Source organism: Marmota monax, unplaced genomic scaffold, assembly GCF_021218885.2.
Source record: "Marmota monax isolate L192 unplaced genomic scaffold, Marmota_monax_Labrador192_F-V1.1 WCK01_AAM20220418_F8-fsc00042, whole genome shotgun sequence".
Classification (NCBI taxonomy): Eukaryota; Metazoa; Chordata; class Mammalia; order Rodentia; family Sciuridae; genus Marmota; species Marmota monax.
Genome location: NW_026693008.1, coordinates 10,917,742 through 10,936,043, shown reverse-complemented (window position 1 = coordinate 10,936,043; position 18,302 = coordinate 10,917,742). Strand labels below are relative to the sequence as shown.

Sequence of the window (18,302 nt, the reverse complement as noted above, 5' to 3'; positions counted from 1 at the left end):
ATAAAATAATTTTGTCTTACAGACCTAACTAGTTAAAATCTGGAGGCTGACAGAAGAAGGACACAGAAGAAAATATACAAAATGATCATGCACTATATTTTCATTCCAAAATTTCTTTTTATTTGTAACTGATTGCCCATTCACCCCTGCCCGAGCTGGGCGAATCAACTGGCCTTGCAGTGGGAATGACATTCAGACATCAATCCCATTCAGATCCGTTCACCCAGAATAGATCCCAGGAGCTCTTGGTGACGCAATGGGAGTAAAAAGCCTTTGATCAGCACCTTCCTGGTCCCACCATAACCTGGCCAAAGCATGTTGCATGGGCAACTGTGTCCAGGAATTCAGAGTCAAAGCACTGACGCTCCTACCACAAACTCCACTCGCATATGTCCCCTTTTCCCAGGGAGGTGAAATTAACATCCGCCATTAATCCTCTGCACACCCTTTACTTAGAATGACTCATACGTATTTCCATCTCAACTGAGATCAAAATCCCAACGAGGTCACTAGGAGATTTATTTGGATAAAGGCAGTTAAATAAATCCCCAAATCTCTTATGAGCCATGTTGGAAAACTAAAATCCCATAAACTGTTTTCCACCAAAGCATGTGAGGGCATTTCCAACACTGTACCAAGCATTACGCTGATTACACTGTTCAGAGGTTTATAAACTAGAGGGAAGATTAAGTAAATCGCTGTCTTGACTGACAATGAGAACGTGTATTTTTAGAAAGCTTAGGATCTTTGATTGGGGTTTCTGTGTAACCACACATATGAAAATGTTAGGCACAATTGATGCACAAGTTGTGATACAGGAAACTCTCTTCCACATCCATTTGCATAACCTCTGATTTAAATATGTATTTTAGTTTTATAAGAACAAATCAGGTAAGTGAACAAATCCATGGTATTTTTTTCTGTTTTAAATACACAGAGTGACATATATTTATCTAAATCTTTCTGTAAAGGGCAAGGTAGTAAATATTTTTGCACTGTACTCTATACGGTTTCGATCCAGTTACTTAGTTTGCCATTTTAGCAGGAAGGCAGAACTAATAGTTGGACAATATGGGTATCACTGCATTCCAAGGCAGCAGAGATCCAACAAGGTACTTATTTCTAGAATATATAAAGAACTCTCTTGGTACCAGTACCATGCTGTTTTTGTTACTATTGCTCTGTAGTATAGTTTGAAGTCTGGTATCGCTATACCGCCTGATTCACACTTCTTGCTTAGCATTGTTTTTGCTATTCTGGGTCTTTTATTTTTCCATATGAATTTCATGATTGCTTTCTCTATTTCTACAAGAAATGCCGTTGGGATTTTGATTGGCATTGCATTAAACCTATAGAGAACTTTTGGTAATATCGCCATTTTGATGATGTTAGTTCTGCCTATCCATGAACAGGGTATATTTTTCCATCTTCTAAGATCTTCTTCTATTTCTCTCTTTATCCAGAGTATACAAAGAACTCAAAAAATTAGACAATAAGAGAACAAACAACCCAATCAACAAATGGGCCAAGGACCTGAACAGACACTTCACAGAGGAGGACATACAGTCAATCAACAAGTACATGAAAAAATGCTCAACATCTCTAGCTGTCAGAGAAATGCAAATCAAAACCACCCTAAGATACCATCTCACTCCAGTAAGATTGGCAGCCATTATGAAGTCAAACAACAACAAGTGCTGGCGAGGATGTGGGGAAAAGGGTACACTTGTACATTGCTGGTGGGACTGCAGATTGGTGCAGCCAATTTGGAAAGCAGTATGGAGATTTCTTGGAAAGCTGGGAATGGAGCCACCATTTGACCCAGCTATTCCCCTTCTTGGTCTATTCCCTAAAGACCTAAAAAGAGCATGCTACAGGGACACTGCTACATCGATGTTCATAGCAGCACAGTTCACAATAGCAAGACTGTGGAACCAACCTATATGCCCTTCAATAGACGAATGGATAAATAAATGTGGCATTTATACACAATGGAGTATTACTCTGCATTAAAAAATGACAAAATCATAGAATTTACAGGGAAATGGATGGCATTAGAGCAGATTATGCTAAGTGAAGCTAGCCAATCCCTAAAAAACAAATGCCAAATGTCTTCTTTGATATAAGGAGAGTAACTAAGAACAGAGTAGGGACGAAGAGCAGGAGAAGAAGATTAACATTTAACAGGGATGAGAGGTGGGAGGGAAAGGGAGAGAGAAGGGAAATTGCATGGTAATGGAAGGAGACCCTCAGGGTTATACAGTGGAGGAGGTAGAGAGAGAGGAGGGGAGGGGAGGGGAGAGGTGGGGAGGGGGAGGGTGGAGGATGGAAAGGCAGCGGAGCACAACAGACACTAGTATGGCAATTTGTAAATCAATGGATGTGTAACTGATGTGATTCTGCAATCTGTGTATGGGGTGAAGGTGGGAGTTCATAACCCACTTGAATCAAAGTGTGGAATATGATATGTCAAGAAATTTGTAATGTTTTGAACAACCCACAATAAAAAATTGAAAAAAAAAAAAACAAGCACACATTTACTTTCTGACAAAAAAAAAAAAAAGAACTCTCACAAATCAACAATAAGACAGATAACCTAACTTAAATATGGCAAAGGATCTGGACAGATATTTCTCTAGAGATCTTATACAAATTGCAAGTGAGTGCATAATAAGATGCACTGCACAGTAATTCATCAGGGAAATACAAATCATCTCATATCCACAAACATGCTAAAATTAAAAAGGCAGATAATAATAAATTTTGGCAAGGGTGTGGAAGAATTGGAATCTTCATACATTGCAGGTGGATTGTAAAATGGCACAACATGTTGGACAACAGTTTTGCAGTCTTCAAAATATCAAACGCAAAGATAGTATAAGAAACTACAATTCCACTCCTAGGGATCTATCCCCTCAAAGTGAAAACATGACCACACAACAACTAGTACATGAATGTTCATGTCAACATTATTAATAATAGTTCAAAGTAGGAACAACCAAATGCCTATCATTTGGTTAAACAAAGTGTATATCTATAAAATGGAATTTTATTTGGCAATAGAAAAAAAAAGTAGAGATCCATGTTACATGGATGATCCTTGAAAATATTATATTAAGTGAAAGAATTTGGTCATGAAGGGCCACACAGTATATGATTCAAACCATTTATCTGATTATATTAAATCTGGGCAAATACATTGAGAAAGTAGATTTGTGGTCCTGGGGCCAGGGTGAGGTCTCAAGAATGGGAAGGGAGAATGTATATCACGGGTTCTTTTGGGAAAGTTGAAATAGTTCTAAAATTAGATTGTGGCGACGGTTGTCCAACTCTAACACACTATACTAGAAGCCAATGAACTATGTGCTTTAAATTGTTGAATTTTATTGGATATGAAATACATCTTAATAAAACTATGGGGGGAAGAAAAGGTGGCAGGCTAGATTTGGTCCTGTGGACTGTAGTTTTCTAAACTCTGTTCTCAGGCATTGGTACATGAAAATGTAGTGTGTAGTTTTAATATGAGCCAGGTGCAGTGGCTCATGCCTATAATCCCAGCAGCTAGGGAGGCTGACACAGGAGGATTGTGAGTTCAAAGCCAGCCTCAGCAACTTAGCGAGGCCCTAAGCAACTCAGCAAGACCCTGTCTAAAATAAAATACAAAACAGGGCTGGGGATGTGGCTCAGTGGTTAAGTGCCCATGGGTTCAATCCCTGGTTAAAAAAAGAAGAAGTTTTTTATGAAACACGAAAGGATACTATATGAAGCATGTCAGGATACTATAATGATACTGCCACATATAAAGTTTTATATAGAACAAAGAATTGGGAAAAGCACTGGCACATGAGTGGAGATGAGTGTGACCTATAGTTATTACTAAAAATTTCTTACCAGCTAGGGATTATTGAGCCACTTGACTGCAAGCATTTACCGAGCACCATCTATACCAGCCCTGTCCTTTGGAATTGATGAGTATTCTTCTCAACAGTTATCAGTGGAATCCCCCCCAAACAGACTGAATTTGGGTGTCAGAGATGCTCCCATACTGGTTAATACCATTCCTTTTCTGGGGTGATGAAATTAATTTCCATCTTCAAAACACTAGGCTGTTAGAAAACCAACTTCAATACCAGACCGCCTTGATTTACGAATGTGAAAGTTAAGGTCTAGGTGGGGTCAGGAGAGGGACAGGCCCTGTGCTCACTTTAAATACTTAGTTCACATTGACTTTCATGTCCAAATCCCACAACGACCTCAAAAAAGGTGGCTCGACTTGTCAGTTCAGAGACTGCAAGCCATGTGGTAGGAGAACCTGTAGCCCTGAAATTCCGCTACAGATTTTGGACTGCAGGATGTGCTGTGGCTTCTGATGAGGTTTAATAATGGGAATGGTGACTCTTTGGAATGAGTGGCCCTGGAGAGCTATCATAGAGGATCCAGTTTCTCAAAACTCTGGGCTATTTTTATTCCTGGAGCAGTAATCCTCCACATTCCCTGGTCACTGGCTACTGTGACTTGCATAGCAGCTGTGTTAATGGCCAGTTCTAACCCTTGATTTCTGTTACAGATATTAAATACAGCCTCATGGGTAACTACATTACGAATCCATTTTCAAAACATTTCCTGTTGTTAGTTCTTTTGGTTTAGATCTGCTCTGGTCTCAACATTATACCCTTTTATCCATTAAAAAAAAAAAAGTCAAACACAAAAAGCTTCCTCTCACAGCTGATCATTTAAGGCAAAGACTTGATTTGGATTCCACACTTTCCCCTGTGTCACCTATCTATGGCCCATCAGCTCTGCTTTTAGATCCTGGTAAATGTTCCCCGAACCCAAGAGACTCACATTCAGGTCTCGGAGTACTCATCTGGTACATGAACACATGTATGAGGAATCCCATTCCAGATTCATTCAAAGTTTTAGAAAAGCTAGTTCCCTCTTCCTGGAATGATATTCCCCCAGATATGCATGAGGTGGATCCATCTCATCCCTTCGGTTTCAACTCATTCCACTCCATTAGGGAGGCCTTCCCCATGCACCACCCAACTTGGAAAGGTGTTGCCCTGCCACAAACCCATGCACACATGTAGGGACTGAGAGTCCATCTTTCCTGTCTCCCTTGCTAACCACACTTCATCTCTTCATCTTGCTCTGTGTTCTAGGGAGCATTAACCACTACTGAAATGCCTTCCTTCCTCCCATTCATGCCAAACTTGGAGTTGTCTGGATCTCTAGAACAAATGGAGGCTCCCTATTGGCAGCAGGTTGGCCATGCTCAGAGTTCTCAGTGGTGCAGCATCAGCTGAGTGGAAGGATTCTTCCTTGGGCAGCTGTCACTCCAGCCTCTGGGCTTTGGATGGCAACAGCACCCTCATCTTGACATCAACCAACAACCCCCTTAACACACTCCACAGTGCCTTCTGGGGTACTTGTTCAGTGCTGTATGGCCAGCCTTAGGTATGTACTATCCATGAAATATATATTAATTGAATGGTTAATGATGATGCAAAGTTGTTTTTGCTATTAGCCTAAAAGTGGCAACAATGAATTGGAAAATGCCAAGAACTAAAATTTGCCTGTGAGTTTAACCCAGGGTCTCTCAACCTCGCAACTGCTGACATCTTGAACTAGATAATTCTTTGTCATGGGGTCTGTTCTATGACCTGCAGATTGTGTGGCACTGTCCTGATCTCTACCCACTAGATGCCAGTAGCAGTCCTCCTAACCAGTGGTGACAATCAAAAATGTTTCCAGATATTGCCAAATATCTCCAAAGGGCAAAACTGTCTCTGGTTGGAAACCACTCATTTAGTTCATAAGCAGTAATTTTTGTAAAGATAAAATAGTTCCTTGACTCAGATTTAACAAACTAGATGTTTATCCATGCAGACTTGACACATAATTCCTGACACATGTATACCAAATATGTGTGATCTGACCAAAGGAATGTCATCAAGCTGAATGCCTTCCTGTAACACTTTGTCAACATTAGCCACTGAACTCAAAGGCAGGGCCCATGTTAAACACTACACTTAGTTGAAATAGCACGTACCTGACAATGTACGGTCAATGATGTTAATTAATCACTTTCCTAATTAGCTGGTTAAAATGAAATCTTCTCCTTCATTATACTGCCTGAAGTTATGCAAACAAGAGCACATAACTCACATTTTCAAATTTCCCCCCTGAATGGATCCAATATGATCTGTGTGCTTTGCAAAGAAGCAAGTAGACAGATCAGGAACCCCTACACCAAAATTTCACAAAAAGTCATAATGATTTAAAATCAGTGAATTTTTGGCATGTCAATCACAGTTCTGTAAGGCTGTTGGAAAAAGAGCTGTTTCTATAAGAAACTAATGCTCTCATGTCCATAATCTTTCTTCCCCCCCTGAGGATGATCAGATTAGCTATTCCAAGCATAACATTAGATGTTCTGAACTCAGAAATGACTTTTAACGACAGAGATAATGCCTGGTTCAACACAGTTGCCATTGGAATGTAATATTAAAAATTATTTTATTCCTTGAAATACCCCCCATATTATTATGTTATGGGCTGAAGTTAAGCTGCTGAGCACATCTCAGAGTTTTAGTCAAGTACAGTATTTCTATGATTGGGTCAGCGAATTTTGTGAGCTTCTGTCCCTGTATATAGCAAGTCACAATGAAGCCAATCCACCCTGAATCAGTCATTTAAATGATATTTCATTCATACTCACCATGCATTAGCCCTTGTACTTGCACTGGGTATTAAAGGATAATGGAGAGAGTTCTTGACCATGGAGTTATTTACAAGTATTTAAAATCAAATTGGAACATCATTAGTTGCCATTTTAGATTCTGATATGTTAAAATGTTCATTTTAAAGCCAATGCCACTAATATGTATCATTTTAAAAATTCAGAAGACTGAACTTTTTTTTTAACAGAAGTTGAGATAAGGTATCTTGTGTGAATAAGAGGGAATCTAGAAGGTAAGTCGGTTTCCATGAGTTCCATTCGATTTGTAAAAATCTTATTGAAGGTCAATTCACCAGAGTCCACACATAGAACTGACTACGCTATGAGGGGCAGAAGGTAAAATGAGCAAGATCCTTGACCTTAAGGACCTTCCAGACAGTCATTCAGCTCTTTAATTCACTGGTGCTTTAGAAACACAGCTTTAAAGATAGCTATGTTAGAGACCTGTGTGGGGAAGGAAAGGATATCAGTTTCTGATCCTGGTTATTTATTCATTTTTCCAGGTACTTCCTAGAGTACCTGGGAAAAGGGAGAGCTCATGGACTATTTGCTGAATGCATGAATGAATGAATCCAACTTGAAGATAAAAGTGGGTTACCCCTAAATCCTAGCATTTTTGTATTTCTTTCTATACTGGTGTTTCCTGTTCTCTTCTATTATCTCTGAGTTGACACAGGCAAGGAAGCTAATAATCTCACCCCTATTTAGGTGGACCTGGAGACACCCCAACCACACATAAGCAGAAAATCTATTTGGGTTTTACAGATCAGGTTTGCATTTTCAATAATAATAGGGGAAAAAAAAAGGATCAGGAACCTCGTACACATAGAAGGTTCCAGGGATCTGGAGAGGTTGGGTAGGGAAAGTCCTGCCACTTCTTCCTTGGCAGTGGAAGCAAAAATAAATTTAAGCAAAAATAAATCTTGCTGAGTTAAATGATCTTGTCTCCCTCTTCCCTCAATGGAAAAGAAGTTGAGAAAATGCAGTATGCTGGTGGCCACTAAGAGCTGGCAGGGTGACTCCCTAAGAGGACTGGGTGCCCAAGATGGATGGAACCTGTTTATGCACTGTGGCTGACCACCTTTGACTGGCCAAAGGTGTCATTGACAGATTAGCATATAAGTGTTTTTTGTTTTTTTTTAAAAAAGGAAAACAAGAAAAAGAAGAGAATAAAAATGGCAGCAATAATAATGATAATAACAACAACTACCCCAAATAGATGCACACAGTCAATGAATATGAGAATCCCAGATTAGGCCAGGGAGTGGGACAGGCCTCTCAAGGGAATCCTTGAGAATGATTTGCAAAGCTGTACACCTTTTCTTTCAGACATGTTTCCCTTTAACACAAGGATTTCATTGCGACCCCAAATTACTGCCCGTCAGCTGTGTCCCATCTGCTGTCTGAGGAACAAGCCCGCTCACACACTCATCTTCATCTGCCAAAACAAGGCTTCTTCCCCAATTAAAATGGCCTTTTGAATTTCAGAGCCGTAAACAATGTCTACTTAGTTTGAGGAAAAGACACCGAGGAATGTAACCCAACCTAATCACACCATAACATGAGAGTTGAGTCAGTCAATGACACCTGGGGGACATGCTGAGGAGGCTGCTGTGCTCTGGGAGAGAGACAGGTCCTCTTGCGGTCACTGCCTTCATGGGGCTGCATCCATGGCAGCCTTCAAGTTCAAAGCCAAGAAATTCTGTTTTATCTCATGTCTACCAGATGCAGTTGGAAGAAGAAGGGTTCAACCTCAAGACAGATGCTTGATGACTTTGCCTCTTGGTCTTGCTCCATAATTACCTTCTGAAGTTGGGGGCCAGTAGTGGACACAGTCTTAGAAGCAACAAATAGGAGGAGCCTGTCTTACACACTCAACGTGAGCCAAACCATCATGTCTCATGACCTGCCTGAGGTCTATGGCCAGCTATGTAACTTAGTAATAGACCAGCAAGTCATTTGGACAACGCACATTCTGCTCTAGGCTGGACACCCAGTGCTCTGGCTGACTCCACGTTTCGCTGGTGCTCAGCCAAATAGACATTTATGAAGTAGAAGGCATTTGGCAACATTTGAGCATCGTTTGTAAACTTGTACAAAGGTCGTTGAGGTAAACACAGTAACTTTGGGGTATACCCAGAGCATCCTTTATGATGACTGAATGAAACACCCATGGAAAGGGTTTTAAAGAGAAATTCTGTATCCAATAGACAGCTTTGGCCTGATCTGTCCTTGACAGCTGTTGCATGTGGCCCCAGCTCCTGGGAGATATAACATGCCTCCGGAATTAGCTGGCTGGGACAGCCTGGAGGTAAGCAAGCCTGACCTCCTTTAAGCAAAAATAAATCTTGCTGAGTTAAATGATCCTGTCTCCCGCTTTCCTCAAGGAACGGGGGAGACACTAAGTGACCAAATTTGAAGACAGCAACTGTGAGTCCTTAGAGCCCGTATCGCCTGGCTGATTAATTATAGGTCTGCCTAGTTTAAGATAAGCTGCAGGTCAGACACATAAGACTGTCTTCTTTGTCATATCCAATACCCCAAGAATCACTAGAGTGACTATCCCCAGATCTTTCAGTCCCTACTGACACAGTTATGATTCACAGGCTGAGTCAGAAATAAAAGTGGAGGGAAAGACAGGATTTCCCAGCCAAAGAACAACCACTTCAAAGGGGTCCGCTCCATCTGCTACATTTGCATTCCTTTCCACAAATTATCACAGTGTGCAAAGATGTTGACGTTCAAAGTCACCCTAAAGTACAACTTAATGAGGGAGGCCGCCCAAAAACAAATGACTCCCTTTGGTAAACCTAGCCAGTATCAGGATAGAGCTTGAGTATATCACCCATCCATCAACCAATGGATCCAATAATTATATATCAGAAATAGACTATATGCCAGACATGCTCTCAGACCCTGCTTTTGTCAACAGCCATCCTCCAAGGAGGACTTGTGGCAGTTTCCAAGCCTTTCAGCCACTAATGAAGCCCCCAGCCAGCTATCGTCATCTACTCACACTTGTGAGAGATGAGAGAAATGGGGAAAGCTAGAGACGGGGCTTTTTTGGACAATTCAAGACTCACTGTTGTAAAATGCTTTGGCTTTCCCCTGGACCCAAACCCAGCACCTGCAGATATAGCTAACTCTAATTCCCCAGGGGGATTAGGGCGATGAAAATCCCAGTGTCTCTGGAGAAGGGCACATTTCAGCTGGTGTTTGCCTAAAACAGACCTATAATTTTCTTGTGTGCCCATTGTTATCCTAATGATATAAAAATCAGAGGTGTGGAATTTACTTTAAATGAGCTTGCTACCTGCTGTCAAGACATTCTCCATGACACATACCAAAGATGTCTTCCTGGCTCAGAGTTTAATAGAAACCCTTGAGAAAGCTTTCTGTTTTTGCATCAAACACCACCTGCTATTAGTCTTAATTTGGAGGAAATGAAACCAAGCTGAGGAATAAGTAATTTTCCATTTTTTTTTTCCTCCTTTGGAAACCTACTTTTTGGAGAAAAAAATGCCACACAGAAGCAGTTGACCAGCCAGGTGAATGGATGCCATAGTCACCAAAATCCATTGTTTACCTGCCACCACAGGGGATTTCCGCTCATCCAGGAGCTGGATGGAGGTACTTGCTGTCACTACATTGCTTTTGTTGACTGTCCCTGTGCAAAGAAAAACCACCAGAAGAAAAATGGAGATAGTTAGAGTGTGCACATTCAGAGAATAATCATATTGGCCCATAGCCACCAATTCTGCAAATGATTCTGGGGCTCTGTTCCCAGAATCCAGAGTCCTCTGGGCTGTGGACACTCCGCCTGTTCTGTCAGGCCATTTGTGCCGTAATCAATATACTGAGCCCTGAGCACCTGCACTGGTGAATGGCCAGCTCTTCACATCAAAATCAATGGCCACCACGGAGGGACCACATGTTTAAGTCATCTGTGGTTACTAATTGCAATGTTTACTTGTGTCCATGGTCATATTTATACCACCTCTCTGAACAGAGCCATGCAGAGATACATGAAACCGAATTTTGGAATTATTTTACAATAAGTTGGCAACTGTAGCTCTGATTCATTAGATAAATCTTAACTGATCTACAAGATTCTAATTTTAATCTCGGTGTTTCTGAGCAGAACCATTCTAAATAGAGATAGAACAGGAATGATATCTATACTCCAAACCCTTTATTAGTGCCGTAACAACACGGCATTAGTATTAGGAGGTTTTCTATTCCTAAGGGTGGTTCCAATACTAATGAATTCAAAGATGTGGAGCACCCATAGTTAATAACTGTTAGTCTAGCGCCCCCCTCAGGAAAGGTGCTCAATGTGTGTGCATTGAATGGAATCCAGTTGAATCCAGAAGCTGGGAAGGCAAACCTGAACTTGAATACACTCATGACCAAAGCAATTATGAGTTTTCTTCCTGACCCAGCCCAAGCAGTGATAAAAAAACAAAACAAAATCAAAACAACAACAACAACAAAACCAGCTTCTTTTCAGTATTCAACACACCGAAGAAATGAGGAGAAAGACAGTACTTGGCCATAATGACTTGTGCTTGGTCATTATTTTAAAGATTTCCCTTGTATCTACAGAAGCCACAAACACATTAAATTCCTTTTCATTAGACAATTTATGTTAAAAGTTCAGGGAAAACTGTAGTTTACAAAGTCCAATGCCACAACAGTTTTAATTAATCCATATTTTTGTTTGTTTGTTCATTTGGGTACCGGGGATTGAACCAAGTGGCACTCAACTACTGAGCCACATCCTCAGCCCTATTTTGTATTTTATTTAGAGTCAGGGTCTCACTGAGTTGTGTAAGGAATGGCTAAATTGCTGAGGCTGGTTTGAACTTGCAATCCTCCTGCCTCAGCCTCCTGAGCCTCTGGGATGAAAGGTGTGTGCCATTGTGCCAGGCTCAGTTTGTTTATCTCACACATGATTCTTTTAGGACAAACAGTGAATTACAAAGCAAACTGGCACTAGTGTCTATCACAGCCAAGTGTATGTGTCCAGAAACCAGTGAACAACCCTACAGCCCCTCCCTGTACAGTGTCAAGCAAAAGCCACTCTGTCACAGAATGCACTCCATGGTCAGAACAGCAAGCTCAGTTCTACTTTTTTCTTTTTTGGGACTGTGAAAAAGGAAGTCTCCTGAGAGAGAAAATGATGTTATTGTTGCTAGGTGTGTAGCAAGATGAGAAAGTTCACTGTGTCTTAGTTGATACAGAACTTCAGACACTTGAAAGTTTATATATGGGGAAGCATGCATAGGAACATCTGTCCACAGAGGACTTAAGCCAAAGGGCACAGATTCAAATAATCTCAGACAGGAAAGGAACCTAACAGATGATGTAGCCTGAAGTCTCACCCAGGGAGAGAATCTCAGGAAGGAGAGTTTCCCTTAGGGTGGAGTTAGGAATGCTTGGAAAGGATTAACATAAAAGGGCCTGATGTAAAACATAACTATCCATTGAACTTTCCAGAGCAATGCAAGTGTAGAACTAAGTCTCATTCATCTCCGAAGCTTCTAGAACATTCCATATAGAGCCTTCCTCAATGAGCATCAAAAGACAATGGATGCAGGAAATAACTTAAAAGCATTTCAGCATGTCTTGTTTCTAAAACAGCTTTCCATTGTTTCTGGGGAGAAGTGACTTTCTGCCCCCCATAATATCCTAACATGTCAGGACTGGTAAAAACCATCAGCAACAGGCCTCTCGTTGGTCACTGCAGGCCTAAGTCGGGAAAGCCTCAGCTATACAATGTCTTGGTTCTTGCTTTTGCATATCAGTTTAGATCAGTTCAGTTCTGAGAGGGAACCTTTGAAGTGATATGACTCATTGAAGGTTCTGGAGAAGTTTGTCTGAACTTTCTTTAAAATGGGGCCACAGTGACATTAAAAACGAATCAAGAAAGAAATCCGCACTCAAGTTCCACAGAGTGCAAGATACCAGGTCTGCTTCCTGAAATGTCCTTTGGACACTGATTAAGTAAAGCCTTCATTTTATTTGGGGCTATTTCTCTTATGGAGCAGGTCACTGGTTCGGGGCTGGCCTGGTCATCTGCTTGGGCTCTGCAGGTTGAAGTTGGCTCCCCTCAGCATTCAGGCAGCTAGCTCCCCTACACTGTCTGCCCAATGCTCTGGCCAGCAGGAACAGACAGAGCCCCACCTCCCTCCAACAGATTCACCCACCTGTGCTGAACGGGATGGAGTAGACAAAACTCCCTGGAATCTGCTCAGCAGCTCTTCGGTACCAGAGAGGGAAATGGTCTGCATTAAAAATGTTCTCTTTGTCTCCAGCTTTCAGGAAGTCCCTGAAGAGGAATAAGAAGAACAACACCCACTCAGCTAGGTCCAGAAGAACATGGTATATCCACCGACCTTTATCAGGCAAAACCAGGATTAGCCTTTAGAATCCTCACTTGTCATCTTGAGTACAAAGGGGTCCCGAGTCAACGCTGTGCACCCCACATCACTCAAAAATATCTTGTAGGGCTGGATGCAGTGGTGCTTGTCTGTAATCCCAGAGGCTCAGGAGGGCTGGGGCAGGAGGATTGCAAGTTCAAAGCCAACCTCAGCAACTTAGCAAGGCCCTATGCAACTCAGTGAGACCCTGTCTCTTTCTAAATAAAATATTTTTAAAAAGGGCTGGGGATGTGGCTCAGTGGTTAAGCACCTCTGAGTTCAATCCCCAGTACTAAAAAGAAAAAATTCTTGCAGTGCTCCGACAGTCATATTAAAAGAGGGCAAATAATTTTTCCTAGTATATCCATCGAACTAATCAGACAAGCGTAAAGGAGGTAAGTCACTCTTCTTAGGAAAAGTGGGGAGTAAACATGGGCCCATATCAGGACTCTGCATCCTCCTTCCCTCACCTGGTCTTCAGACAGACCAGGGACTGCCCACCACATTCTGGATCCCTCCCCTCCTGGCCTCCCTGCCTCCTGTCCACAGTCTACACTTTAACCAGAGATCCCCCCTGCATTTTCCTCTCCACTGAGGCCCTAAGCAAGTCAGTGAGCAGCTCAGTGAGACCCTGTCTCTAAATAAAACATACAAAAGGAGCTGGGGTATGGCTCAGTAATTTAGACTCCTGGGTACCAAACAAACAAACAAACTATTCGTTTAACAATTTTGAAATATACAACACAATACAAAGTGCTCATCCACATACCACCCACCTTATGAATCCACAGCAAGTACAAGCTCTCACCCCACCCCAGGTCCCCACACTCCCTCACTGTCACACAGCCTCCTTTTCCTAGGCCTTATCCACACAATGGTCATGTCCCTTCCCCAAGCCTCTCAAGATCTCTGTGGACAGCAGCTTTGCTCACATTGTGCATCCCTCCATGGAGCCTTAAACACACAGGAGTCTTTCCTTATCTGTAGTTTTGCTTTCTATGGTTCAGAATCTGGTAGTCAACCACAGCCCCAAAACACTGAATGAAAAATTGCAGGAAAAAAAATTATGTTTGAAATTGTGTGCTGCTCTGAGTATGGTGATGAAATCTCTTGCAGCATCCTGCCAGCCCTCTTAGGATGTGAATCATCCTTTGTCAGCGTATCCATACTATCTATGTTACCTGCCCGTTAGGCGCTCAGTAGTCACTCAGTTTTCAGCTCCACTGGGGTGGTGCTGCAGTGCTTGTGTCCAAGTGGCCCTTACACAGCAATCTAATGCTTTGTCCCCATGCCTATGCATTCGCTTCACTTCATCTCACCATCAAGGCATTGTGTCATCTCACAACACCACAAAAAGAATGGCGTGTGTGGTACAATAAGATATTTTGAGAGAGAAAGCACATTCATGTAATTTATATTGTAATGTGTTGTTATGATTGTTCTGTTTAATATTATTGTTAATCTCCTACTCTGTGTGTTTCATAAATTAAACTTTAGCACACAGATGTATGCATAAAAAAATAGTATATAGGGCTTGGTATTCTCCACGGTTTCAGGCATACACTGAGGGTCTAGGACGTATCCCCTCAGTACCAGGAGGACTGACATACCGAAGTCCCGATGAGTGTTTTCTGATGTGACTCACCTCCAGAGAGCCACATTTACTCCCCAGCAGCCTTATCTTGGTTGATAAGGCACAATTTAAGGGGAGGAAATGACTGCCTGGTTATTCCAGCCTGTACAGGGAACTTTCAGAAAAGGAGACCAATCAGGAAACAATGTGTAGATAGGAAAAAGGCCCTCAGTTGGACCAGAAATGGGACGACTTTCGACACAGCAGTTTTCAGCATGGAGTTGGATCACGCAGACCAGGGAGAGAAATTTAAAACCAAGTTACAGCTAGTTGGTTTCATAAACTTGGCTCCTAATTTAGAATAGCATTCTGTAGTTTTAGGGTGTTATCTGGACCTTGACCAAAGAAGTAGAACTCACTTCTACAAGAGGAAGCCTATGTCTTTGGAGTTCACCCTCAAAATTCTCAGAGAGCTCTGAAGTCTGTCACCTTGCAAGTTACACTAGTAACTTGCCTAATTCTTTCCTAAGGGCAAAAACTTTATTCTTCTCCTTGGGGTAAGGCACTCAATATATGTTGAGTGATCACAGGATACATAAAACTTAAGATCTAGATAAGAGCTCCTCAAACATTCGAGACAATCTCCTGTATCTCTTCTGTATAATAGTTTCTATTTTTTTTTCCAAATCCCCTCAGCAGCCTGGCCACCTTTCTATGTAAATGGTCTTCTGTGTTAATAATGCCACAAAATTTTATGCTATTAGAGCTGATGGTAGCAAACCAAAAATGGTAGGATAGACCAGAGCTTCTCCCGTTCATTCATGGCCCTCCCTAGCAAGCTTCCTCTCCAGAGGAAACTGGAACCTTTTTTTTAAATTTGGTAAAGGTGCTCTCCTCTTATTTAGAAGACCAATTTTGGAGTCCCAAGCAAGACTGAGAAGGTGCTTAGATCCCCGTGCTGTGCAGAATGCTGTATATACAGACTTCCAGGCTCAGCGTAATAGATGAACCCTTCCAGGCACTGCTTCATTCAGTGGTAAAATCATCAGGTTTAACAAATATTGACATTTCACCCCTTTTATTTCTTCCTTAGACATGAGATTCTTCATGAACCTGACTTGGATGACTGGAGGGAGGAGCTTCTGTTGTCCAGCCCACAGCAGGTCCAACAGCTGCCATCCACATCAGACTAAGGGCACAGCCACGGCTGAGCAGAAAGTGTGTTCACTCACCCCAGGCCTGTGTGATGGTGAAATGCACATCGCCACAGATGGCAGGTGCCCTTTTCATGCAGCAGTGGGACCTTTTTTCCAGAGTCATGGGAGATGGGATAAAAGCATGGTTAGAAGGTGTGATGGTGACAGTCAGCCTTTGGGGAGGCAAGGAGACAGGTCTGGAAAGCTGTACCCAGCTCAGCAAGCAGAGCCCAGAGGTCTCAGCCAGCTCTGGTGTTTCTTGGGAAATCTGGGAGGTGCTGTCCAACTCCCAGCAGTGATTCAAGAGGAAGCAGGAAGCAGAGATTTGATTCTGCAGAATCCCACCATTATTCTTCAGAAGGAAATATCCTTCCAAGTAAAGGGAAAGCCTCCTCCTGGATTCCAGGGGCGATTGTGGTGCTGTGTAAGGCAGGTCTAGTTCTAGGCAGAGCCCAGTGACTTTGGGTGATGAGTAACTGATCTCTAAGCCTTTGTTTATTCATTTACAGAATGGGAATGATAGTGACGCTCCGCTTTCCAGGACACTGACAGTACAGCGTGAATGCCATGAATGAAAGGGCTAGGACCTGGAAATGAGCTCAGAGAATGTATGGAGTTCTTAAAACCCAAGGGTTCCTTTTTTCCTCTGTGGTTCAAGTGGAAAGTGTGAAGCAGTCCAACAGAGGACTTCAGGCTGTGGAGGAGAATGATAACTACACCACGAAGGCGAACGTCATGAGATGCTGTGTGCTTGGTGATATGAGAGGTCATCTGGAAGCACAGAATATACTGTTAATGTTAGGGTTTATGGCCGGGTCACAGAGGCCACTAACATAACGAACCCACTTCCAAACGTAGGAGGCGGGGCCAGGAGTTGTGGTCTTAGTGCACCGACTGATAATGGTCCAAGTTAATTCCAGGCTGGGAACTTTGTAAGATCCAGTCCTCTGCTGAACACTTCAAGTACTTTCTTTCACGCCCTTGTCAAAAGCACAAACAAAACTCAGAAATTCTAAAATCTTTCTAGCCATGGTTTAGAGAATATATCCAAGTCACTGAATCTCAGTGAATACCATTGGATGGGGAGGGACAGGCAGGTAAAAGACCCTAAGACAATAGATGTCAAGGTGCCTCCATATGAAACAGTGATGAGTTTCTTGAAGACAGAAGAGTCATTCACCCACCCAGACAATCGCTGAGCTCACATTCTGGGTCCCAGCCATGCCACAGAGAATAGACCTTATAGTTGTAAGTACTGTTCACTTCCTGAAGCAGTTGTCCAGCCATAGTCCGTCTGCCTGCCCTCCCTCCCTCCCTCCCTCCCTCCCTCCCTTCCTTCCTTCCTTCCTTCCTTCCTTCCTTCCTTTCTTCCTTCCTTCCTTCCTTCTTGCTTTTGGCACTGGGATTGAATTCAGGAGTGCTTTATCACTGAGCTACATGCCCAGCCCTTTTTATTTTTTATTTTGAGAAAGGGTTTCAGTTAATTGCTGTGGCTGATCTTGAACTTGCCATCCTCCTGTCTCAGCCTCCTGAGCTGCTGGGATTACAGGCATGCAGCACTATGCTGGGGGTCCAGCCACAACTTTTTTTTTTAATCTTCACAATAATCATAGGAGATCATAACCTCACTTTTCAGAAAGAAAGCACAAGAAGCAAAATGGGTCAGATGCACAATCCAGATTCCCAAGTGTGATCCTGCCATCTTTCAAATCCAGCAAAAGAGTGCAGCTATCAGACCTATGAGGTACCACGTTTTGTTTCTGCTACTGGTGTTTTTTTGTTTTTTTTTTTTTTGGTAATGGGGATTAAACCAGTGCTTAACCACTGAGCCACATACCTAACCATTTTTTTATATTTTATTTAGAGACAGGGTCTTGCTGAGATGCTAAGTGCCTGGCTAAGTTGCTAAACTAAGTTGCCTCAGCCTCCCGAGTCACTGGGATTACAGGCGTGTGCCACCACACCTGGCTGTTACTGTTTTTCTTATAAACTTGTTGTCATCTCGGTATCAGAAAGAGCCTTGTGAGCACTAGACAATCTGGTCCTGCGACTCCCTTTGCTCTCTGGATCCTAACAATACGATATGTGGCTCCCTCTGCCTTTTAGTCGTTTTTAGAAACCGATCCTCTGGAAAAAGACTTGTGCAGGGGTAAAACAAGCTAAAGAGGCATTTAAAAAAATCAAGTCACAATGATAGTGAACCTCATAAATAATAAACATCAGATACTGAGAGAGAAAAATCCTTGGATTGGGAATGTTCAAAGGTGGCTTTCCAAAACATTTAAAAATTGATCCGTCTGCTATTTTACCAGATTTAGTACTATAAGTAAGATTCTCTGGTTGGTGTCAGGGTCTCATCTAACAGAGGT

General features: G+C 42.2%; 1 protein-coding gene across 2 annotated transcripts in view; it reads right to left on the bottom strand.

Moving 5' to 3' along the window:
• The window catches only part of Cacna2d3 (calcium voltage-gated channel auxiliary subunit alpha2delta 3), an 877,637-nt gene that overhangs the window by 154,098 nt on the left and 705,237 nt on the right, over positions 1–18,302 (bottom strand). For both annotated transcript variants that reach the window (XM_058582154.1, XM_046452970.2), the window contains 2 exons: positions 12,952–13,073; positions 10,329–10,409 (listed from right to left, as the gene is read on the bottom strand). In XM_058582154.1, the coding sequence (XP_058438137.1) occupies positions 10,329–10,409; positions 12,952–13,073 (203 nt within the window). The remainder of the gene's footprint in view (positions 1–10,328; positions 10,410–12,951; positions 13,074–18,302) is intronic.